The 23,003-nt window shown below is 40.9% G+C and overlaps 1 protein-coding gene across 1 annotated transcript; it reads right to left on the bottom strand.

Moving 5' to 3' along the window:
• Nucleotides 1-12,078: 12,078 nt before the first annotated feature.
• Nucleotides 12,079-15,211, bottom strand: LOC117457779 (hatching enzyme 1.2-like). Its single transcript, XM_034098006.2, has 11 exons — nt 15,124-15,211; nt 14,988-15,041; nt 14,867-14,902; nt 14,729-14,779; nt 14,604-14,657; nt 14,477-14,523; nt 13,763-13,832; nt 13,563-13,677; nt 12,897-13,069; nt 12,543-12,624; nt 12,079-12,386 (listed from the first exon to the last, which is right to left on the bottom strand). Exons 1-11 carry the CDS (start codon nt 15,155-15,157, stop codon nt 12,254-12,256), a joined length of 849 nt encoding a protein of 282 aa, XP_033953897.1. The 5' UTR covers nt 15,158-15,211; the 3' UTR covers nt 12,079-12,253.
• Nucleotides 15,212-23,003: the final 7,792 nt, after the last annotated feature.

The following is a 23,003-nucleotide window of genomic DNA, read 5'->3' as shown; positions in this document are numbered from 1 at the left end:
GTTCCAGAGTAGATCAAATAGCTAAGTGTGATGTTCTAACTCTTAGTGTGTGTTTTGCTCCGCTCACCGCTGCAGATGATCATGTAGAGCTGCGTGTGTCTCCGTCAGCAGCAGCTGATCTCTCTCTCCCGTCCAATTAGACTTCACTCACGTTTATGTTTATGTCCATCAGATCTAGCTAGTTCTAGTTAATGATATGACTGCCTACTTATCAAAGGACACCTAAACAATAAGCGTTGCTTGGCAACAGGGTGTGGCCGCAAAGTATAGCGCAGCATTATGCATATGTTGTTTATATGAGCGGTTATAGGTATAAATGCTCATATGTTTTTTCTCTTCATTCCCCACGCCCCAAAATTAATAAATAAATATACCAATTTTAGGAAAAGTTACGAAGTTTGAGCAGTGTGGGTTTTATATGTACAGAGTTAAACATATTTCAAAACGCGAAGTGTAATAACTGCAGTTTGCCTCCCTGTCACCGAGAATGACAAAGATCCTCAGTGAAGCACAAGCCCATGTTTCTCACTACATTGTAAGTACAACTTATTAAAAAGATCAGTTCAATGCAACTAATGTCGTCGTAGTGTTATTGCATGATGTTAAAATTGGTTTGCCATGAATTTAGTGATGGATTGTAAACATTTGAAATGTAGCATTTAAGTGTTTCTCATGTTGTTTTAATAAATCAGACACTAATGGTGCAGCACTGTACCTCTTTATATAGGCTTTTTTCCCCTAACAAATAGTTTGTGTGCTGATCAGGGGGTACTTGGCTGAATCTTTTTTTCAAAGGGGCTACATTATTGAAAAAGTTTGAGAACCACTGCTCCACGGGGTCCGGGGGCATGCACCCCGGGAAGATTTTTTCTTTAAATTGAAGTTAAAAGCATCAATCTGGTGCATTTTGAGGGCAACATTAAGAGATTTATGGATACAGCTCCCAACACTCATACAGAACTGTATATATTTCAATAATCAAAAAACCATTAGAATATTCTCACAACTAATAATATATCATTGATAAACTCCTCTCTCCTATCTTTATCTTACCTAGTCTGCATTCTTTCTTTTTATTTATGCATATTTGACTAATCACTCCTCTTTCAAACTGTGTTTTTTATTTTTGTACTGACCTTTAGTACACATTGGAAGGATTTCTTAAATTATTTTATATACAACTAATATTACATAGATGGAAATATTTGTTTACATAGATGACCAAACCGTTTGAGACCCACTGAGATAACTTAGACTAAAGTTTACAACCTAATCACTCAGAGTCCTTTACCTCCCTAAGCTGACATTATCTCTCTGAGTCCGACAGGAGAGGACTCTCCCTCTCCTTATTGTTGAAACAGCTTCTAATCTCCGTTAGCGCCAAGCTAGCACCAAATACTAACAACAACCCCTGTAACTCTCTCAGTCTCTTTCTCTCTCTCTCAGTCTCTCAAAGTCCGACAGGAAAGAGCTCTCCCTCTCCTTATTGTTGAAACAGCTACTAATCTCTGTTAGCTCTGAGCTAGCACCAAATGCTAACAACAACCCCTGTAACTCTCTCTGTCTCTCTCTCTGTCTCTCTTTCTATCTCTCTCTCTCACAAGATGCGCTCGTGCCACACACACAGACGCTCCTCCGTGACGAGGACCGCTTGCGTAACAAAAATAATAATAAACACATTTAAAAAGTGGGGGGGACACAAATGGGATTTTGAAAAGTGTGGGGGACATGTCCCCCCTGTCCCCAGTAGAAATGACGCCCATGGCTGCCATACAAGGTGCCACCTATGGTTGCAATATGCTTATCAGGAGACTTACATTCTCTCACACACACACCATCTGTTTGTCATTGTTGGTGTCCTTTTCTGGGGGGTATACTACGAAGCAGGATTTTCGCTTAGCTGGCTAAATTCAGGGAAAACTCCGGCTTTCCGGTCCTACGAAGCTGATTCTCTTTTTAGCAGGCTAGATCTCCATGGTAACTTATGCTTACCGGCTAACCTGGTCGGGACCAGGGGGGTATACTACGAACCAGGATTTTCGTTTAGCAAGATAACTTCTGGGATTTCCGGTACTACGAAGCTGGTTCACTTTTTAGCGGGCTAGATCTCCATGGTGACTTATCCTGGAACCATAGCCTGGAACCTAGTCTGTGCTCCGAAGCAGGATATGTTCCAGGATAAGAGATCAACTCAGCGAAAGCACCACGCCTGCTGACCAATCAGAGCTCAGTGTGCGGAGGAAATACAGTTTAAACTGCGGTTGCAGGAAAGACGGCCGGCCAAAATCACCGACTGTGTGAACGTGAAAATTAATAGAACATCACCTCCCATCTTCAGAGCAATCGGACTATTATAACTATCATTATACTATTATGTTAAGAAAGCTTAATTAAATATCTGCCACAACATAAGTAACCAGATCAAAGTAAAATTACGTAACCTACAGTCCGCGGCACTATGAGTGCAGACGTCGATGTGTCCCAGAGATGGGGACTCGAGTCTGCGACTCGTACTCGAGTTGCACTTAAGTCGCACACACAGAGACTTCAGACTTGACTTGGACTCGTGACCAAAAGACTTCAGACTCGACTTGGACTCGTGTGTTGGGACTCGTGAACAATCATTGTGTTTTCTATTTTTGGCGTATTAAAGGTGGGGTAGGTACATTTGAGAGAAACCGGCTCGAGATCGCTAGAATTTGAAAATACACAACCGGAGATAATCTGCTAGAGGCTGCTACTTCCTGATAGAGCCCGCCTCCTCCAACACACACGAACGCGCACATGACCAATGAGGGCACGAGATAAGTTTGTGCCCAGATAGAAGGCTGACAGGCAGGTAGGCCATCCAGTTACTTTAGCCGGGCTCATTACGCAGACGTGCGCGCCTCTGTTACTACCTCGTAGTAACACAATGGCGACCGGCGGCACACCTGCGGCTGTACCGCTCGTAATTAGGTTCAACTACAAAAACTTCGAACAAAACGCCGGCGGCACCAACAAAAGGAGCGCACACTGCAAAGTCTGCAATATCAAAATCAAGGATGCTGGCGCAACAACGTCGAATTTCATCAGGCACTTGAAAACTCACCCGGAGAGGTCAGTCACATTAACGCATATGGACGGTTAGCAAACATGTTTAGCTCAGCATCAGCTATGTAATCTTGCTACTTGCTTTGTAACTGAATATTTGAAAAGATTAGTGAATTGCTTGTCACACTTGTTTGAGTTGAGTGGCGTTGACATCCAACTCTTGACATGACATAAAAAAAGTCGGTAATGTTAATCATTACCCGCTTTTAAGTACTTTTAACAGTTTCCCTGTGGGGGATTAATAAAGTATTTGTGATACTGATTTCTGATTCTGAAGTGTTTTGCTTATAAGTTGTTTGCATTTAGCTAAAGTGTGATGTTTTTCCTCATATTGCATTGCAATAGCCTGTTTAAAGTGATCATATAACAAACAACTAATCAGTACTGATACTGTATGCTAATAGATATAGGAGTGATAATAACACAGTAAATGCTTTGAATTTCTTAGATATAGCTGTGCAGTATTCTTAACAGACTGGATAGCAGCAGACAATAGAAGGCTTATTAAAACCAGAAGAGACATGAGACTTTTATTTTTTTAGAGACTTGAGACTTGACTTGGACTCGTGACCAAAGACTTGAGACTTGATCAAGTCTCACCCCACAAAGACTTGAGACTTGACTTGGACTCGTGACCAAAGACTTGAGACTTGACTTGGACTTGCAAAAAAAGACTTGTGAACATCTCTGATGTGTCCCATTATCATTCATATCACATCATATCACATGCATCAAAATGTATCATATATTTCCTTATCTGAGTCAGCCGAGCCGTATCTGGCTGTGCAACACTCACAGTGTCACATACTGTATGCAGAAGTATTATTTTAAGCAACACATTATGTTGACGAAACACTCGAGTCAAATGTAATTAAAGTCAGATCCACTCGTGTCTTGGACGGGGCAGTGATATCATAAACCTGTTAATGTACGCATTCAAACACCAGCTGTAGCAAGCTTGCAGGTGCAACTATGTGGCTTTGATCCTGGATAAAGTGTTTAAGTCATGGATGTTTAAAGTTTAACTTCTTCATATTTTACGAATATTATAGTTGACTTTTCATTCAGGAAGTATGACGCTGCGCTGTCAGTGCGCTTCTCCATGTTTGTGATTGGTCGAATGCTCCAGATCAGTGGCGGATTTAGGATTGTAGGAGATCCGGGGCTTAGCCCAGGAGTTGTTGGGGGGGGTGCAGGGGTAAAGTGCTATTTTTTTACAAGTGGGGGGTGGACCGAACATCCTTTAGGGCAGGGGTGTCAAACTCAATTTCATCGCGGGCCACATCAGCATTATGGTTGCACTCAAAGGGCCGGTTGTAACTTTAAGACTATATAAAAATACATATATAAATATATCATATATATAAAATAATGTATTATATTACATCATTGCCTCTGCATTGGATTATCATCGGATAGGGTAATAACTTCATAATTAACTACGTCTGAAAGCAGAAGTCTAGGGCAAGTCTCTTCAGTGCGTATGTCCCAAAATGATTTAAAAATAAAAGCCAAATTCTGGATAAAAAAGAAATAGAAGTGACATTTTGAAATAAAAATCTAATTCTGAGAAAAGGGAATTCTATGAAAAAATGCATATTTTGAAGCAAAAAAGGCAAATTCTGAGAAAAAAGTCATATTTGAGATGCATTGTGGGACATGTAGTTTATGGGCAACGTGCTTCTGTAGCATGTAACCGTATAATAAACATATTATATTCTTTGCAAGCTCTTGTGGGGCCACATAAAATGAAGTCGCGGGCCGAATGTGGCCCCCGGGCCTTGAGTTTGACACCCCTGCTTTAGGGGGTTCGTCGCCTCCTCTAGGGGGGTCCGCCTAGATTTTTTTTAAATATTGAAGTTAAAAGCATCAATCTGGTGCACTTTGAGAGCAACATTAACCCTACCTTAATAATACCTTAAAGGGGACATATCATGCTATATTTGAACAATATATTGTGGGGCCATACTATATAAAGTATATAAATAGTTTTTTTTTCAAAATACCAAACAGATCCTGCATTTTAGCCATGCCTCATTTCGCTCTATTTGCTCTTTCCAGCCCTGTTTTTGCAGGGGGCTGATTCTGTGAGCTGCACCACGCCCCCCTGCAGGAGAGGGGAGAGTGCTTTGAGATCAGCTGCTGGGCTGCAGCGGGGAGAAGAGGGGGAGAAAAAGAGATCTCCGTCCTTCGTGTTTTATTCTTATATGATTATTATTCATTTGTTTTAAAGCTCAATAAATAACACAGACCTTTGACCGGCACTTTTCTAATTTTCTCCGGAAGATTTCAACTTTAACGGACATGTTGACCGGCGGAAAAAATTCTAACTGAAACTCTGCCGCCCGGTCCCCTCATTCCTTGGAAGAGGAATAACAGCGAGGGAGGGATTGCATTGAATTACAGCAGCGGGAGCAAACGCTTGCCTCAGGGAGGGAGAAAAAGAGCCACAGTGGAGAATAAACAGAAGGGCAACCATGGCAACCATGCTCGGGAAGTCTTCTTCGCTGCTTTTGTGGCAGACTACAGCGCCACTTACAGGCCTGGCATATGTACTACAGCTTCTCCAGCGCATTCGAGCGGCAATGGCCGGCCGTGGCCCAACCCCACATTCCCCTGATAGGTGGAGAATTGACCACTAAGCGGAGCACCACTTCTGTGACGTAGAAAATAATTCAAATCTGGATCAGTCTGTATCAGATCCGTTGCAGCCCCGTTTTTAGAGATTTGGCTATGGAGGAAAAGAAAGAGGGTTGTGTTTTCTGACACTTGGTGAGTTCCCTGGAACACTGGGGACACATATTCATGTATAAAAGACGTACAAAAGTGCATTTTGCATGATAGGTCCCCTTTAAAGCGGACAAAAAAGGCACGGAGAACACTTATTCATTAACACCCTTTAATGAAGCAAACTAATGCCTTAACTCACTCAAATACAGTCGTTTACTTATTTCGGTGAAACGAATGTGTGTAGAGTTTTAAAGGATAATCTCAACTTGATTCTGGCGCATTGCTTATCGTTTTATAGATCTATTCTCATCCACCATCTTTGTTTGTGACGTAAAGAGTGCAAGAGTCACGTTTCTGACTGTTGCCTGTCAGTTCCGTTGCCTGTCAGTTAGCTTAAAACTCGTCAGGCACTAGGAAGGATCACTTCTTCTTCAGGGCAGGGAATGCTACGCAGTACGCAGGCTAATGTCCCGCAGCGGCTGCCTCTCTGGTGGACTCCGGTACTGCACATTACTCCCGAGACATTTAAAAAAAAAAATGTAAGTGAAACATCCGGGGCTTGAGCCCAAGTAGCCACCCCCTAGCGCCGCCACTGATCTACATCATAGTCTATCGTTTCTGGCCAACACATCCTCACTCCCAGGTCGGCCTATGTTGACGTTATGTCAAGTCCCCTACCGGCTTTTTCCAACGCAAGGGGGGGGGCCTGAGAGTCCATTTTCAACGCAAGGGGGGGGCCCTTAGCGTCCATTTTCAGCTTTCCGGGATGTCCATATGCTTCTATGGACGCTCATGGAAGCACGGCATTCGTTTGTGTCGACTGCCCTTAAAAGGCAATGAGAGCGTCCATTCTCATTGGATAACAGAGAATTGTACACCCGGAAGTAAATATTCCCCTTACTGACGATTGATTTTACAGTGATATCTGCACTACTCATCGACTAAAAAACACCAGATTATCCTTGTTAATTACACAACATTGATTGGTTTAAATTGTGTGCAATGCTTTTGTATTTTTCCCCTTCGATTCGGAGAAACAAATATTTTTTCGGAGTAAAGGATGGCAGAAGACACTACACTACCCAGAATCCCCAGCTATCGTTTGGACTACACCATAAGCTCTGTTTGACAAACCCCGTGATAGTCCTCAAGCTCTGTGATTGGAGAGTGTGCTCCGAGGGTTACCGAGCCTCGAACAGCACTTGAAATGGGATGGACCCACGGCAGACTGTCCAAAACATCTCCGGAATGGAGCGAGCTTAAATTTCACTTTCGATTGCATGATATAGCCCATGCAGCGCAACACCTTTGTCACACGTTGCCACTTGTTTGTACTATTTTCAGGCGATTTGTAATCCGTTCTAGAAAACGGTGTTTTTAGGATTTCAAGAAGCGTATAGAACAAACAATGGATGTATTTTATGAACAATTATCCAAGCTGGAAGTAGATTTAGATGTTTTCAGAGTGAGAGATTATTATCTAGTAGGGGAGAAGGGGGTAAATTGAGCCAGTGGGTAAATTGAACCACCCCTGTAACCAGGCAACGCCTTATAGTTGTAATCAGTGACTAGAAATTATGCAAGCTCCACCCATTTCTCATTGCCTGTGAAAGAGAGATGCTCATTGTGGTCTGGTAAGTAAACATTTTTACAAAAAAACGTTTTTTGCTTGTCAAATACATTTTCGAGCAACACACTCTCACTCCCTAAGCGTCCAGGAGCGACGTTTGGTCAGTGTCCGTGGCGTCCAATTGTGACGCTCCGAGGCTCCTTCAGCTTCATAAAGGGGCAAATAGCTTTCAACTGATTGCAATGTATTCCCATCTGCGGTGGGATTTGACGCTCATGGAAGCACGGCTTTCGTTTGTGTCGGCTGCCCTTAAAGGCAATATACTAATACTAATAAAGGACTGGCTTATCTAAAGCCAGTTGAGTAGCACTTGGAATACTTGGCTCTATGAAACCTGATGTACTTATATGATTCTGTTTTCTTCAAGGTTATGTCTTCCTGGTCGAATGTACTTATTGTAAGTCGCTTTGGATAAAAGCGACATTCGTTTGTGTCGGATGCCCTTAAAGGCAATGTGAGCGTCCATTCCCATTGGATAACGGAGAATTGTACACCCGGAAGTAAGTATTCCTCTTACTGTCGATTGATTTTACAGTGATATCGGCACTACTCATCGACTAAAAAACACCAGATTATCCTTGTTAATTACACAACATTGATTGGTTTAAATTGTGTGCAATGCTTTTGTATTTTTCCCCTTCGATTCGGAGAAACAAATATTTTTTCGGAGTAAAGGATGGCAGAAGACACTATACCCAGAATCCCCAGCTATCGTTTGGACTACACCATGTGCTCTGTTTGACAAACCCCGTGATAGTCCTCAAGCTCTGTGATTGGAGAGTGTGCTCCGAGGGTTACGCCGAGTGTCGAACAGCACTTGAAATGGGATGGAACCACGGCAGACTGTTCAAAACTGGATTTGAACGGGTCCACTGCGTACCCCCCTCCCCCACCCTGTCCCCAAAACTACACATGCTGGTTATTCTGTTTCGCAACATGTTCTCTATCTATGGCACGTCTCTACTGGGAGTTGTAGTTTTAAAATACGTTTTCGTATTTCCCATAATAAGAAGTTGCCAGTATTAAACTGTGTACATCCCTGGAGGTTTAGGGGATAGGAAACACTCAAATTTAAAACATATAATTAATAAATGGGTGAAAATTGCTTGTGCCCATAATGGGCAGCATTAATATATACACACATGCCAGCTAAGGTCAGAAGAGCTTTATTTAACAGCTGGTCTTATGTTTGTGACCCCTGTAGTTAATTGATAACATTACATTCATTGATAAGCCTGAAACATGCACTTGTCAAGATTCAGAGGCAAATTTTGCAAATATGGCAGTAGCCATTGATCAGCGTAAGATAAGATATACTTTATTGATCCCAAGTTGAAACATTTGCGTTACATCAGCATGTGTAACAGTTGTAAATATGCAGTTGTGTTTATTTTTAAATCATTTAGTGTAATCACACAAATTCTGTGTTTTATATTTAACAATTCTGTGTTCTTTATTTATTGGTTGTTCAATACCTGACAAGGCCAGAGATGAAATATCTACATACATCTTATAAGAGTACAATACATTATGTATAATATCAGTTAAAATAAGTGCTTCAACATAGTTAACATTGCTGGAGGTATGCACAAATATTGATAGATGTCTTGTAATGCACTATTGAGGAACCTGCGACCCAAGTTTTTCATTCAATGCAGAACTACACCATAGTTGTGTAGGCCTATATGATATGTCAATAAACCTTAGAAAATCTTGAAATCTTGAAAGGGATGTGCAAAGTAGTCATTATATACAGTCTTTAATTAACTATTAGTAGAGAATAACGAGTAATGAATATACTTTATAGGGATCCTATTAAAGGTGGGGTAGGTAAGTTTGAGAAACCGGCTCGAGATCGCTAGAATTTGAAAATACACAACCGGAGAAAATCTGCCACTTCCTTATAGAGCCCCTCCTCCAACACACACGAACGCGCACATGACCAATGAGGGCACGAGATAAGTGTGTGCCCCGATGGAAGGCTGACGGGCAGGTAGGCCATCCAATCCGTTTAGCCGGGCCGGCTAAATGGATTGGTTGTACTTTTTACAGTATTACGGCTTCTACAGATGACATTTTTTTATGGATTTTTTGTCAAAGTACTTAAGATATTCATTGCTATCGGGGTGTTAAGAGCATTCCATGGAATATAACAAAAAGTGTATCTCGAGCCGGTTTCTGAAACTTACCTACCCCACCTTTAATATCTAATAATAAAAATAATGAAATTAAATAACATGCTTTAACCACTAGGTGTCCCTTTATATCAGCTGTGCACCTTTATGGTATAAATACAGCCTATCTACCAATAGGATCAAATATAAAAGTCAGCCGAATTAGTGTTGATACTGCAAGGAGACGTATTTTGTGAAAATAAATGTAAGATGTTGTTTAATGGCTGATATATTTATGATCCACGTCACGTTTTCAGTTCCTCAGGTTTGTCTTCTCGTCGGGGCTCTATAAATACAGAACTACGGAAGATATGTAATAGTTAATGCAGCCGAACCGTGTATTACAATGCCGTTATGGGATGACTTTCAAAGAGAAAAGCAAGCACACTCGGAATAAAGTATTATTTATTTATTTTTTTAAATGTTTTCGGTCTGTTTCCGGTATTTGTTAATGACGATGTGCTGTGAGATGTGAGACTGGAATTGCACAGGGGAAAATAACGTAGGCTATCTTTAGATGCGGATTTTGTTAAACTAATACCTTTGCGCTGTGGACCAACACTATACATTGACGGGGAAGGGGGTAGCAATAAAGATAACACCATTAAACAGTTACACAACATAACAGAAATAATATCGATAGCAGCGTCCCTAGCAACCACCTTGGTAACAATGAAAACGTCGCGATTTCCTGAAGTAATCTTCGTAATAACTAGCAAACTAAAGATCCACTGCACACATAATCTGAAATAACAACTCATATTTCTCGCATCAAATGACATCAAAACGCATTTTAATGGCCAAACTAACTTTAAAATAGGCATTTTCCACTGAGAATAAAACGAAGTTCGGCCATGTTTTCTTTTTCTGCAGGGAGAAATTTGAAGATCACGTGACATTGCCAGCCATCAGAATGAAGAAAAAAAAACGGGGTTTGTCAAACAGAGCACATGGTGTAGTCCTAAACCATAGCTGTGGATTCTGGTTAGTGTAGTGTCTTCTGCCATCCTTTACTCCGAACAAATATTTGTTTCTCCGAATCGAAGGGGAAAAATACAAAAGCATTGCACACAATTTAAACCAATCAATGTTGTGTAATTAACAAGGATAATCTGGTGTTTTTTTAGTCGATGAGTAGTGCAGATATCACTGTAAAATCAATCGACAGTAAGAGGAATACTTACTTCCGGGTGTACAATTATCCGTTATCCAATGGGAATGGACGCTCACATTGCCTTTAAGGGCATCCGACACAAACGAATGCCGTGCTTCCATGAGCCTCAAATCCCGCCGCAGATGGGAATACATTGCAATCAGTTGAAAGCTATTTGCGTCCCTTTATGACGCTGAAGGAGCCTAGGAGCGTCACAACTGGACGCCACGGACACTGACCAAACGTCGCTCCTGGACACTTAGGGAGTGAGAGTGTGTTGTTTCTAGATGTCAGCTATATCGGCTGTCATGTCAAAAAAAAAGTATCCAGGTTTAAACACATATATTGTATATGTTGATGTGTTGGCAGCGTATTAAACCATGTGAATCATTAAGCTAAAGATGACTCTGAATTGTAATGCTATGCTATTTTTTCTAAAATGGTGGCTATGGGGTAAAGTGAACCATGGGCCTTGGGGTAAGTTGAGCCAGTTTTTCCAATGGAGAAATGAATGAAAGTAGGCCAAGTTGAAAATAAGAGCTCATTGTAGGCTACATTTAAAGTTGAATTTACCCTGTGTTTGATTGGTAAGATGTATGAAATTGTATCACCATTTGTATGATTACTTTTCCTTTTAACATGTCAAAAAAAAAATCAATCGAAATTTATATTAAACATTTTGAAAAACTAAGCTTGTATTTAGTTGTATTTAGTTATTTATAGTTTATAGTTACCTTTAAGATTTGTTGTAGGTATGCCCAGGTTTGAACAGTGGTTCAATTTACCCCCTGACCTGGATCAACTTATCCCTACACTTGGGCAAATTGAGCCACAAGACTTTTTTTTTTTTTTAAGAACTAATATTTTCACTGCCCTTGATCAAATATTAATTATTATCATTGCCATTGATAGGAGACATCCTGAACTATAGGTGTGTGTTTTCATTTTTACTGGGTCATTTCTCCTTGCTTAGAAAACAGCATAGCTAACAAATGGCTCAACTTACCCCACTCTCCCCTATATGCATCCAGCCATGCATAATTCTTTCCAGTAGTGACCCCAATTTGCTTTCAATTAGATGAATTGATCACATTTTCTGAAAATAAAAAAAAAGGTTTTCACAAGAAAGATGTTTTGATGTTTGTATTTCAGTGCCTTTCAAAGATGAAGAAATTAAATACTTTCAAATTGTTACTTCTGATCACAGAGCGGTATATTAACCATTATAAAAATAAATAAACAATATGCATTAGGGCTTGTAGGTATACGTTTTCAATAAAAGGAAAGAGCAAGCGGAGTAGGATTTTCAAAAACTTTATTAATCTCATGGTTAATGTCAGTTAACATCAGCGTGGCTCAGTGCGTCCCTCCTCATGTCTGAGTAAAGTTTGAATACTTTGCATGAACTGAAAACTATACTTCAGTTTTGATTATGCATGCGTCTGTAATATATGTTGACAGTAGCGCAGTTGGTTAGTCATTACCACAGTGGTAGAGTGAGTTCAGCCTCAGTACATCCAGCTCACTGAGGTGTGACCTTTGACCTATCTGCACCCCGCTACTCTTCGACAACACCGTCGGACTGCCATCTTGACTGAAGTAATACCTGAAACAAAAGATAATTTACTAAATAGTTGTGTAGGATTATCACATACAGTTCTTCCCAAGTTAGAATTCATTCATCCTGTATTGGTATTATTATTTGTTTTCTTTTTAAATGTTATGCAGGGGAAGAAATACACGAGGATGGGTTCAGACTTACTCTCCGTAGTGCATGATGGAGTTGAGGTCATACGGCAGGTTCTGAGTGTCTCCTTGTTTCACCTCGAAGTTGTTTCGTTTCCCTTTTTAAAATCAGGAATTATTCATTACACCTTGATTTCTGCAGAACATAGAGTTGATTTGTTCTAATCATCCTAAGCTACAGCACCATTTTATGTTTTATTTCTGTGCCTTTAAGGATTTGTATCATCTAAAATAAAACATTAAAACCTTACAATGTACTTCTACATCGAATTGCCCCAAAAATACATATGCTGTTTAAAATATGCGAAATGGAAAAACTATTTATTGTGTTTTCTTAATACAGGATAATGTCTCCCAGTGAGGTGTTCACCTGGCATGATGTTGCTCCACTCCACAGAGATGTACTGGTCGCGGTCCCTGCGGTTGTGTTCGTGGTGCAGACCCAGAGCATGGATGATCTCATGGCAAACATTACCCACAGAGCACGAGGGGGCAGAGTACAGCTTCTGGGCTCCTCCTACACATCCAATGTAGGACGAACAGCTGCAGAGACAAGAAAAGGCATTTACTCTCCTACTTCTGGTAACATAAAGCCATGCAGAAAGAAACTTCTTAAACCAAATGTATCCACGTGTTGCTGCAGTATAGAGAGGCGAAGTGCCTCCCTTTCCGGTGGACCTCCATGGGACCTTATTTCTGAGAGTTATTTGCACAACTTTCACCCCAAGAAAATCTATCTTCCCAGTTATCATTGGAACTATATCCACTGGAGAAACTCCCTGAAATAAATACAAATAAATAACCTTCAGTCGAGGCTATTTATACGAGAGCAACACTTGTATTTGAACTTCTAATACTTAAAAAACAAAAAGAGTTTGCCTTCATTTGCTGCCTTATGTGAAAAGAAAAAATATATTTAAGGTGTTCACAAGTGTTATATTACTACTAGATAGTTATGAGTGTAGACACAAATCAAAATACCTCTAGACAAGAGAGAAATAATAATAGTTTTGGGTTGAATAGTAACATCTCTCACCCTTTGCCATTGCGGAACTCGATGTAGTTCAGCTCTGTGGTGTGAGGCGTGAAGCGAATGCAGGTGACGTCTGAGATCATCTTGAAGGCAGCGTGGATGTCAAGCGCTCGATCAGCTGTTGGAATGAAAACATAACAGTTGCTAATCACTTGTTGCCAATGAGTCAAACATTAGAGCGGGTTAATAAAGAATCCACCCACTGAGTTCCTGACTGATGGTGTACGGCATGACGGCGTCCAACCACAGGTTCTGCACAGCATTCCTGTCCTCCTGAAAATATAAACAGCAACAACGGTTCGGTTTTATCGCCACACTTTCAACACTTCCATGGATTTATAAATATGGTTGTTCATAGTCTTAATTTTCCAGTTTTGAGCCCAATTTCCATCAACAATTGCAGAATTTTGCAGACTTATTTTTACAACTTAAAAAGGTGGGGTTTTTAGGTAAAGTCTTTAGTCTCATACATCCATGGGTAAAATACACAGCCGGAAAAAATCTGCCTCTTCCTTCAGACTTGCTTACAGAGCCCCTCCTCCAACACACACATGACCAATGAGGGCACGAGATAAGTGTGTGCACTGTGCACAGATAGTGTTTCTGAAGTGAATTACCTAACCCACCTTTAACGTCTTCCTGACTTAAAAAAAACCATTATTATTATTATTATTAATAATTCTAAAAAGTAGTCGGGGAGGGGAGTAGTGGCAAAGGTAGAATTGGTATTAGTTTAAATATTTGTAGTTCAATTCATTTGTTTTATTAATTTCCCCTTCAATGCTTTCCCTTAGTGTGCCGGCTCGCCCCTTGGTGCTAAGGAGTCTTTATTCTTTGTTTTGCAATAATAAAAACAGTTGGCCAGGAATGTCATTGCATCCTAAAGAAATGTGGGAAACAAAAGTTGTCCTTCTTACCGGGATCAAAATGTCTCCCTCTTGGACAATCACGTCATCTTCAAGCCCTACGACGTGATAAAACGAGTCACTGTACATTGCATCTATGAAATACTATATTTGTTTTACACATGTATTCAAAGTTTACCTTCTAGAGTTTCTGAACTGGATCGCTGTGGCTCTAGCATTGAAACCAACACACCTAGAGAAATCTGAGGGTTAAATCAAATCATTTTAAAACACGGCATTCAATTCAATATCTGATAAACGTACCTGTTGCAGGATGAGTCATATTCTGGGTGCCATTTAAGGGAATGACACTACCTGTACATTAAATATTGAGTGAAACATAGTTTAAAAATAAATAGAGATAAAAACAGAATGTTCAGTTTGTATAACATTACAGTTTACCTTGTTTTTGCACATCTGACATCGTAGTAACATTGTCTACAAAAACAAGGAATTTCTCATTAATAATTTCTATATTTGATCAAATGCTTTAAAAAAAAACAATAATCAATTGAACACCAACCTGTTGCATGACTGGTATCCTCCTGTGTTGCATTTATAGGGACACCACCAACGACTGCATGAAAAGAAAGAGTGAATAATCATTATTATTATTATTATTAGGCACAATTTGTACTTTTGAATGCTTACATTCTTACCTGAAAGCATGCAGATGAAGACCAGAAGCCACATAGTGCAACACAGTTTCAACAAACTAACAAACTAACAAACTAGCTTCCTGACTGTCTCCTCTGCAGCTGTGATCACTTCACTGATTATAGGCTCTATATATAAGTATTCAGCCTGACCTGTAGAGGGCGCTGCAGTGGGTTTAAAGGGGCTAACACAGTATGATATATATTCATAATGTATTGGTGTTATTTTTAGTCTTTTTCTTGACATATATTGCGCAATGGGGACTAATTATTAGGGTGTAGGTTAACAATTTGCAACAATATTTTTGACTCATCACTTTTACGTAACATATTTTTTTTTCTCTTACCTTCTTTGCAAAGAACCTGGTATTTTCTGTTATTCATTACCTAAGTCACATGTGTCAAACTCTACCAAATCAGGCCCTTGGTGGATTTCATTTCGACCCGCAGGATCATTTTTAATTACTATTAGATCTGGCCCGCCGGTATATTGCACGCACACCTTCACTCCATCCTGAGGGTCTCCTCAGCTCAGAGCCTGAGCCCAAACATTGATGAACCTGCACCCAAGATGAGATGCTAAGTATCTGCTTGAACTAGCATCACAGGGCAGCACACTGAGTTTACATGGATGTTTCCTTCTGCCCTTTTTCTTTTTCTTTTGCGACAACAGGGCATGTTTGGTTTTCTCTTTGAGGGAAATACTTTTTTTGAAACTGTTGTTGCCCCGTGGAAAAATGTCATAAGAAAAGCTGCAGATAGAGATATTGAGACATTTAACATTTACGCTAGAATATGTAAAGCAGGATCTATACCACCCCTTTTATGTGAACGCGCACCTAACTAGATAGGACACGGCTGGCTTGAGCGAACGAGTTGATATGCCAGCATTGTAGGACAGTTTAGCGAGAGCGGCTTTGTTTTGGATTAAGTCAACCGGATAACTCAAAACATATCCAGGATAGGTTGAACTAGATTCGTAGTATACCCCCCAAGTTAGGTTGCAGGCTAAGAGCTCAACTCAGTGAAAGCACTGCCTGCTGACCAATCAGAGCTCAGTGTGCGGAGTTTAAAGCGATCAAGTCATATCACAGGAGAAAGGAAATACAGAAAAACTGCCGTCGCAGGAAAGACGGCCGGCAAAAATCACCGACTATGTGAACGTGAACATTAATAGAATATCACCTCCATCTTCAGAGCAATCTGACTATTATAACATTAGCGTTAAGAAAGCTTACTTAAATATCTGCCACAACATAAGTAACCGGATCAGAGTAACATTAAGTACAGTCCGTGGCATATCACTTCATAATGTATCATATATCTCCTGATCTGAGTCAGCTGAGCCGTATCTGGCCGTGCAACACTCACAGTGTCACATACTGTATGCAGAAGTATTATTTTAAACAACACATTAAGTTGACGAAACACTTGAGATAAATGTAATTAAAGTCAGATCCACTCGTGTTTTAGACGGGGCAGTGATATCAACGTAGGACGTAGTATTTCTACGAAAACGCCTCTGAAATTGTAAAATGCCTACGTTTTTTTCACCATTCATTCCAATGGCTGGCGTCTATGTCACGTGATCTTCACATTTCTCCCTGCAGGAAAAAAAAACATGGCCGAACTTCGTTTTATTCTCTGTGGAAAATGCCTATTTTAAGGTTAGTTTGGCAACTAAAATGCCCTTTGATGTCATTTGATGCGAGAAATATGAGTTGTTATTTCAGATTATGTGTGCAGTGGATGTACATGATCTTTAGTTTACTAGTTATTACAAAGATTACTTCAAGAAATTGTGTCTATACAACGTTTTCATTGTTACCGAGGTGGTTGCTAGGGACGCTGCTATCGATATTATTTATGTTATGTTGGGTAAAATGGTGTTATCTTTATTGCTACCCCCTTCCCCGTCAATGTATAGTGTTGGTCCACAGTGCAAACTTATTAGTTTAACAAAATCCGCATCTAAAATGGTGGCATAGTGTGGTGCCGAGAGATGGGAGTCGGAGGCGGGGTATCAAAGGTACAAACTAGACTTTTATTTAGCATCTCAAAACACATGTAAACAGCTTAATGCCCGGGAAGCGAAGACCGGCGGAGACAGGAAGTCCGGCTCACTAAAATGTCCGTACAGAACAATACCCTAACCCATAGATCCGTGGGTGAATAATGTCAATCACCACAAATGATACGTTATTTTCCCCTGTGCAATTCTCCATTTACTCAACAATAACACATAATTATCCTTGTGATTATTTATTTGTTTGATTAATAAACACAAGTTGGAGTCCGTCAGGACCGAGGGTCGGAGCAGCTCATTTGCTTTACAGAATATTACACCCGGAAGTAAGTATTCTCTCCGCTTCGCTTGACAAACCCCGTGATAGTCCTCAAGCTCTGTGATTGGAGAGTGTGCAGAGCGTCGAACAGCACTTGAAATGGGATGGAACCACGGCAGACTGTCCAAAACTGGATTTGAACGGGTCCACCGCGTCCCCCCGTCCCCAGAACTACACATGCTGGCTATTGTGTGTTTCGCAACATGAGCTATCTATGGCACGTCTCTACTGGGAGTTGTAGTTTTAAAAGACGTTTTCATATTTCCCATAATAAGAAGTTGCCAGTATTAAACTGTGTACATCCCTGGAGGTTTAGGGGATAGGAAACACTCAAATTTAAAACATATAATTAATAAATGGGTGAAAATTGCTTGTGCCCATAATGGGCAGCATTCATATATACCCACATGCCAGCTAAGGTGAGAAGAGCTTTATTTAACAGCTGGTCTTATGTTTGTGACCCCTCCTGTTGTTCATTGATGAGCCTGAAACATGCACTTGTCAAGGTTCAGAGGCACATTGTGCAAATATGGCAGTAGCCATCGATCATCTTAAGATAAGATATACTTTATTGATCCCAAGTTGGAAACATTTGCGTTACATCAGCATGTGTATAGTTGTAAATATGCAGTGGTGTTTATTTGTAAATCATTTAGTATAATCGCACAAATTCTGTGTTTTATATTTAATAATTCTGTGTTCTTTATTTATTGATTGTTCAATACCTGACAAGGCCGGAGATGAAAAACTTTGGTCACAGGTTCCTCAACAGTGCATCACAAGACATCTTTCAATATGTGTACCTCCACCATTAAATTGTCATATTCTGCACATTTCTTATACTATCTACATACATCTTATAAGAGTATAATACATATGTATAATATCAGTTAAAATAAGTGCTTCAACATAGTTAACATTGCTGGAGGTATGCACAAATATTGATAGATGTCTTGTAATGCACTATTGAGGAACCTGCGACCCAAGTTTTTCATTCATTGCATAACTACACCATAGTTGTGTAGGCCTATATGATATGTCAATAAACCTTAGAAAATCTTGAAATCTTGAAAGGGATGTGCAAAATAGTCATTATATACAGTCTTTAATTAACTATTAGTAGAGAATAACGAGTGATGAATATACTTTATAGGGATTCAATTAATATCTAATAATAAAAATAATGAAATTCAATAACATGCTTTAACCACTAGGTGTCCCTTTATATCAGCTGTGCACCTTTATGGTGTAAATACAGCCTATCTACCAATTGGATCAAATATAAAAGTCCGCCGAATTAGTGTTGATACTGCAAGGAGACGCATTGTGTGAAAATAAATGTAAGATGTTGTTTCATTGTTGATATATTTATGATCCACGTCACGTTTCCAGTGTTGGCGGCAGTTCCTCATGTTTGTCTAGAAATCTTCTCTTCAGGGCTCTATAAATACCGAACTACGGCAGATATGTAATATTTAATGCAACCGAACCGTGTATTACAATGCCGTTATGTGATGACTTTCAAAGAGAAAAGCAAGTACACTCAGAATAAAGTGTTTTCGGTCTGTTTCCGGTATTTGTTAATGACGATGTGCTGTGAGATGTGAGACTGGAATTGTACAGGGGGAAATAACGTTTCTGCACCATTTTAGATGCGGATTTTGTTAAACTAATACGTTTGCGCTGTGGACCAACACTATACTTTGACGGGGAAGGGGGTAGCAATAAAGATAACACCATTAAACAGTTACACAACATAACAGAAATAATATCGATAGCAGCGTCCCTAGCAACCACCTTGGTAACAATGAAAACATTGTATAGACACCATTTCCTGAAGTAATCTTCGTAATAACTAGCAAACTAAAGATCATGTACATCCACTGCACACATAATCTGAAATAACAACTCATATTTCTCGCATCAAATGATATCAAAACGCATTTTAATGGCCAAAGTAACTTTAAATAGGCATTTTACACCGAGAATAAAACGAAGTTCGGCCATGTTTTTTTTTTTCTGCAGGGAGAAATGTGAAGATCACGTGACATAGACGCCAGCCATTGGAATGAATGGTGAACAAAAACGTAGGGATCTTACAATTTCAGAGGCGTTTTCGTAGAAATACTACGTCCTACGTTGTGGACCAACGTAGTTATTACACGTTTTTTTGTGAGACTGGGTTGTGATATCATAAACCTGTTAATGTATGCATTCAAACACTTGTTCTTTTACCAGCTGTATTCACCTTGCAGGTGCAGCTATGTGGCTTTTATCCTGGATAAAGTGTTTAAGTCATGGATGTTTAAAGTTTAACTTCTTCATATGTCTAATATTATAGTTGACTTTTCATTCAGGAAGTATGACGCTGCGCTGTCAGTATGCTTCTCCATGTTTGTGATTGTCGAATGCTCCAAATACCACCCCTTTCATGAGGACGCGCACCTAACTAGATAGGACACGGCTGGCTTGAGCGATCCACTTGATAACCCGCGTCGTAGTACCGTTTAGCGAGAGCGCGTATGTTTTGGATTAGGCCAACCGGCTAACTCAAACATATCCAGGTTAGGTTGCTAACACATGCCATTGTAACAAATAAACACTGATGTTCAGCTGTAACGGTGGTGGACTAATCAGAACAGAGTGGGCAAGCTGACCAATCAGAGCACAGTGGGCTCATAGGGAGGGGGGGCACACACACACACACACACACACACAAACCATACCAAGCGAGCGGGAGCAATGAGGGGTTTAAGGCCACGTTTACACAGAGACGAAACGGGTTGTATCCGCTACAGTTCTCTATTGTATGGAGGACGGTTCGTCCACACGAGGCCGTAACGGAACCGCGGAAACGGAGCCCTCAAACGGTAACGGGTCCCAAGTTGGGTAGATCTGCGGACGAAACACTCTGGGGGGCCTAACGGCTCCGTGTGTACGTCCTATACGATCATTTCCTGAGAACGACGACGCCATAGCCCCACTTTTCCTGCTCACCCGTGCGTCATTGCTGATGTGTTTTCGCCAACAACCTCTGCTGCTCACTGCTGATCTGGGGCCTATACTACGAAGCTGGTTCAACCTAACCTGGATATGTTTGAGTTAGCCGGTTGGCCTAATCCAAAACATATGCGCTCTCGCTAAGCGGTCCCACGACACGGGTTATCAAGTGGATCGCTCAAGCCAGCCGTGTCCTATCTAGTTAGGTGCACATTCACATGAAAGGGGTGGTATTTGGAGCATTCGACCAATCACAAACATGGAGAAGCGTACTGACAGCGCAGCGTCATACTTCCTGAATGAAAAGTCAACTATAATATTAGACATATGAAGAAGTTCAACTTTAAATATCCATGACTTAAACACTTTATCCAGGATAACAGCCACATAGCTGCACCTGCAAGGTGAATATAGCTGGTAAAAGTGTTTGAATGAGTACATTAACAGGTTTATGATATCACTGCCCCGTCTCTAAGACACGATCTGACTTTAATTACATTTACGAGAGTGTTTCGTCAACTTAATGTGTTGCTTAAAATAATACTTCTGCATACTGTATGTGACACTGAGTGTTGCACGGCCAGATACGGCTCAGCTGACTCAGATAAGGAAATATATGATACATTATGAAGTGATATGCCGCGGACTGTACTTAATATTACTCTGATCCGGTTACTTATGTCGTGGCAGATATTTAAGTAAGCTTTCTTAACGCTAATGTTATAATAGTCAGATTGCTCTGAATTGCTCTGGTGATATTCTATTAATGTTCACGTTCACACAGTCGGTGATTTTTGCCGGCCGTCTTTCCTGCAACGGCAGCTTTTCTGTATTTCCTTTCTCCTGTAATATGACTTGATCGCTTTAAACTCCGCACACTGAGCTCTGATTGGTCAGCAGGCAGTGCTTTCACTGAGTTGAGCTCTTAGCCTGCAACCTAACCTGGTCCCGACCAGGTTAGCCGCTAAGCATAAATTACCATGGAGATCTAGCCTGCTAAAAAGAGAACCAGCTTCGTAGGACCGGAAAGCCGGAGTTTTCCCTGAATTTAGCCGGCTAAGCGAAAATCCTGCTTCGTAGTATACCCCCCTGGTGTGGACGGACACGTTTCTTGAGCCGATACCGTGTGGACGGAAGACTCTTTTGATATCAACTAAAGGTAGGGACACACCAAGCTGACACCAAAGAACTGACACAGACGGACCCGACTGTTGTGTCGCCTCATGTCTCCTGCGTCTTGGCCATGTTTCGCACTGGAACACACCCCAAATACTTCAGCCGACGGCCCAGTTGCACGTACGAACTGCGCATGCGTGAGTGGCAATAACTCTCCTTACCAGTAGGCGGCGGTAGTGTGTATTCGTCATAACCGACTGTGTGATAACCGAGAGAAGAAGAACAGACTGTGTGATATAAACAAACAACAAATAGTGTGTGCGTTCCATTTTCACTCTACAACGAGAAGCTCATGGGGCTTTCCCGAACCTGTGTCGAGAGCTGGAGTTAAATGAAATCTCAGATTTACCTTCTTAATAGTTTGTTTGGGTCCCTCACTTCCGTTTCGCTTCTCATGCACTGATTCGCTAGCTGAACAGCCAATCAGAGTGATTTATTTGACCGACAGCCTTTGGCCGATTGCCTACCGATTCGACATGTAGAAACGGTAGGTTTTCGGCCAAAAAGGTGTCTGCACGGCCGAAAAGACACAACGGTGCGGGACACACCAATCTGAGTAGGGCGACAGGACGTTCATTGTCGGCCTGACATCCATCAACGGCCAAAATAGGCTTGGTGTGTCCGGGGCTTAAGGTTAGTTTTCGTTATCGTATCCGTGTAAACGTGGCCTAACGGCCCGTCCACACAGCGGCGTGTGTTGAAGCTTCCAACGCTTCTGCCCATTCACTGGGTGGACGACTCCCAGACCCCTGCAAATGTGGAATCGAAATCTACGCTCTTGCACAGATTATCTGGAGTGACATAAATTGACTATTTTATCATACAGATCTATCCATATATTAATTTCTTCCCCGAATAACTTCAGATATCAATCTCGTAAATAATCTAGTAAGATTTTTACCAATTATCTTGATTGTGTTCATGAGACAAAGAGGATTGAGATAAGTATTACAATCATTAGAAGGCACACCTTCCCTGTGTGTGTGTGTGTGTGTGTGTGTGTGTGTGTGTGTGTGTGTGTGTGTGTGTGTGTGTGTGTGTGTGTGTGTGTGTGTGTGTGTGTGTGTGTGTGTGTGTGTGTGTGTGTGTGTGTGTGCGCGCGCGTGCGTGTGTGTGTGTGCGTGCGCGCGCGTGTGTGGTGTGTGTTTAACCTTGTGCTGCTGCTGCCTGCAAATTGATGTTGAAAGTCGAACATAATATAAAAATGTTCCCAGCTACATCTTAAAATTGTCCTCGTGACTCAAATGTAAGATAACCAAGCGCGTATAAAAACCGGAGAGCAACATGTTAAATACATGGCCATCCGGATAACGTACAGGAGTGCATGTCCGAAAACGGTGCATTCTCAGTTCACGCGAGACT

The sequence above is a fragment of the Pseudochaenichthys georgianus genome, chromosome 13, assembly GCF_902827115.2.
Source record: "Pseudochaenichthys georgianus chromosome 13, fPseGeo1.2, whole genome shotgun sequence".
NCBI classification, from domain to species: Eukaryota; Metazoa; Chordata; class Actinopteri; order Perciformes; family Channichthyidae; genus Pseudochaenichthys; species Pseudochaenichthys georgianus.
This window is presented reverse-complemented; position numbering and strand designations above follow the sequence as displayed.

Bases quoted from the DNA above. Each gene is read 5' to 3' on its own strand.
- LOC117457779 (XM_034098006.2), bottom strand. From the start codon at position 15,157: ATGTGGCTTCTGGTCTTCATCTGCATGCTTTCAG. The intron at 15,042-15,123 runs GTAAGAATGTAA...CTTTTCATGCAG, and splicing joins CTTCATCTGCATGCTTTCAG to TCGTTGGTGGTGTCCCTATA. The intron at 13,070-13,562 runs GTGAGAGATGTT...TTGTCTCTGCAG, and splicing joins GAGTTCCGCAATGGCAAAGG to CTGTTCGTCCTACATTGGAT.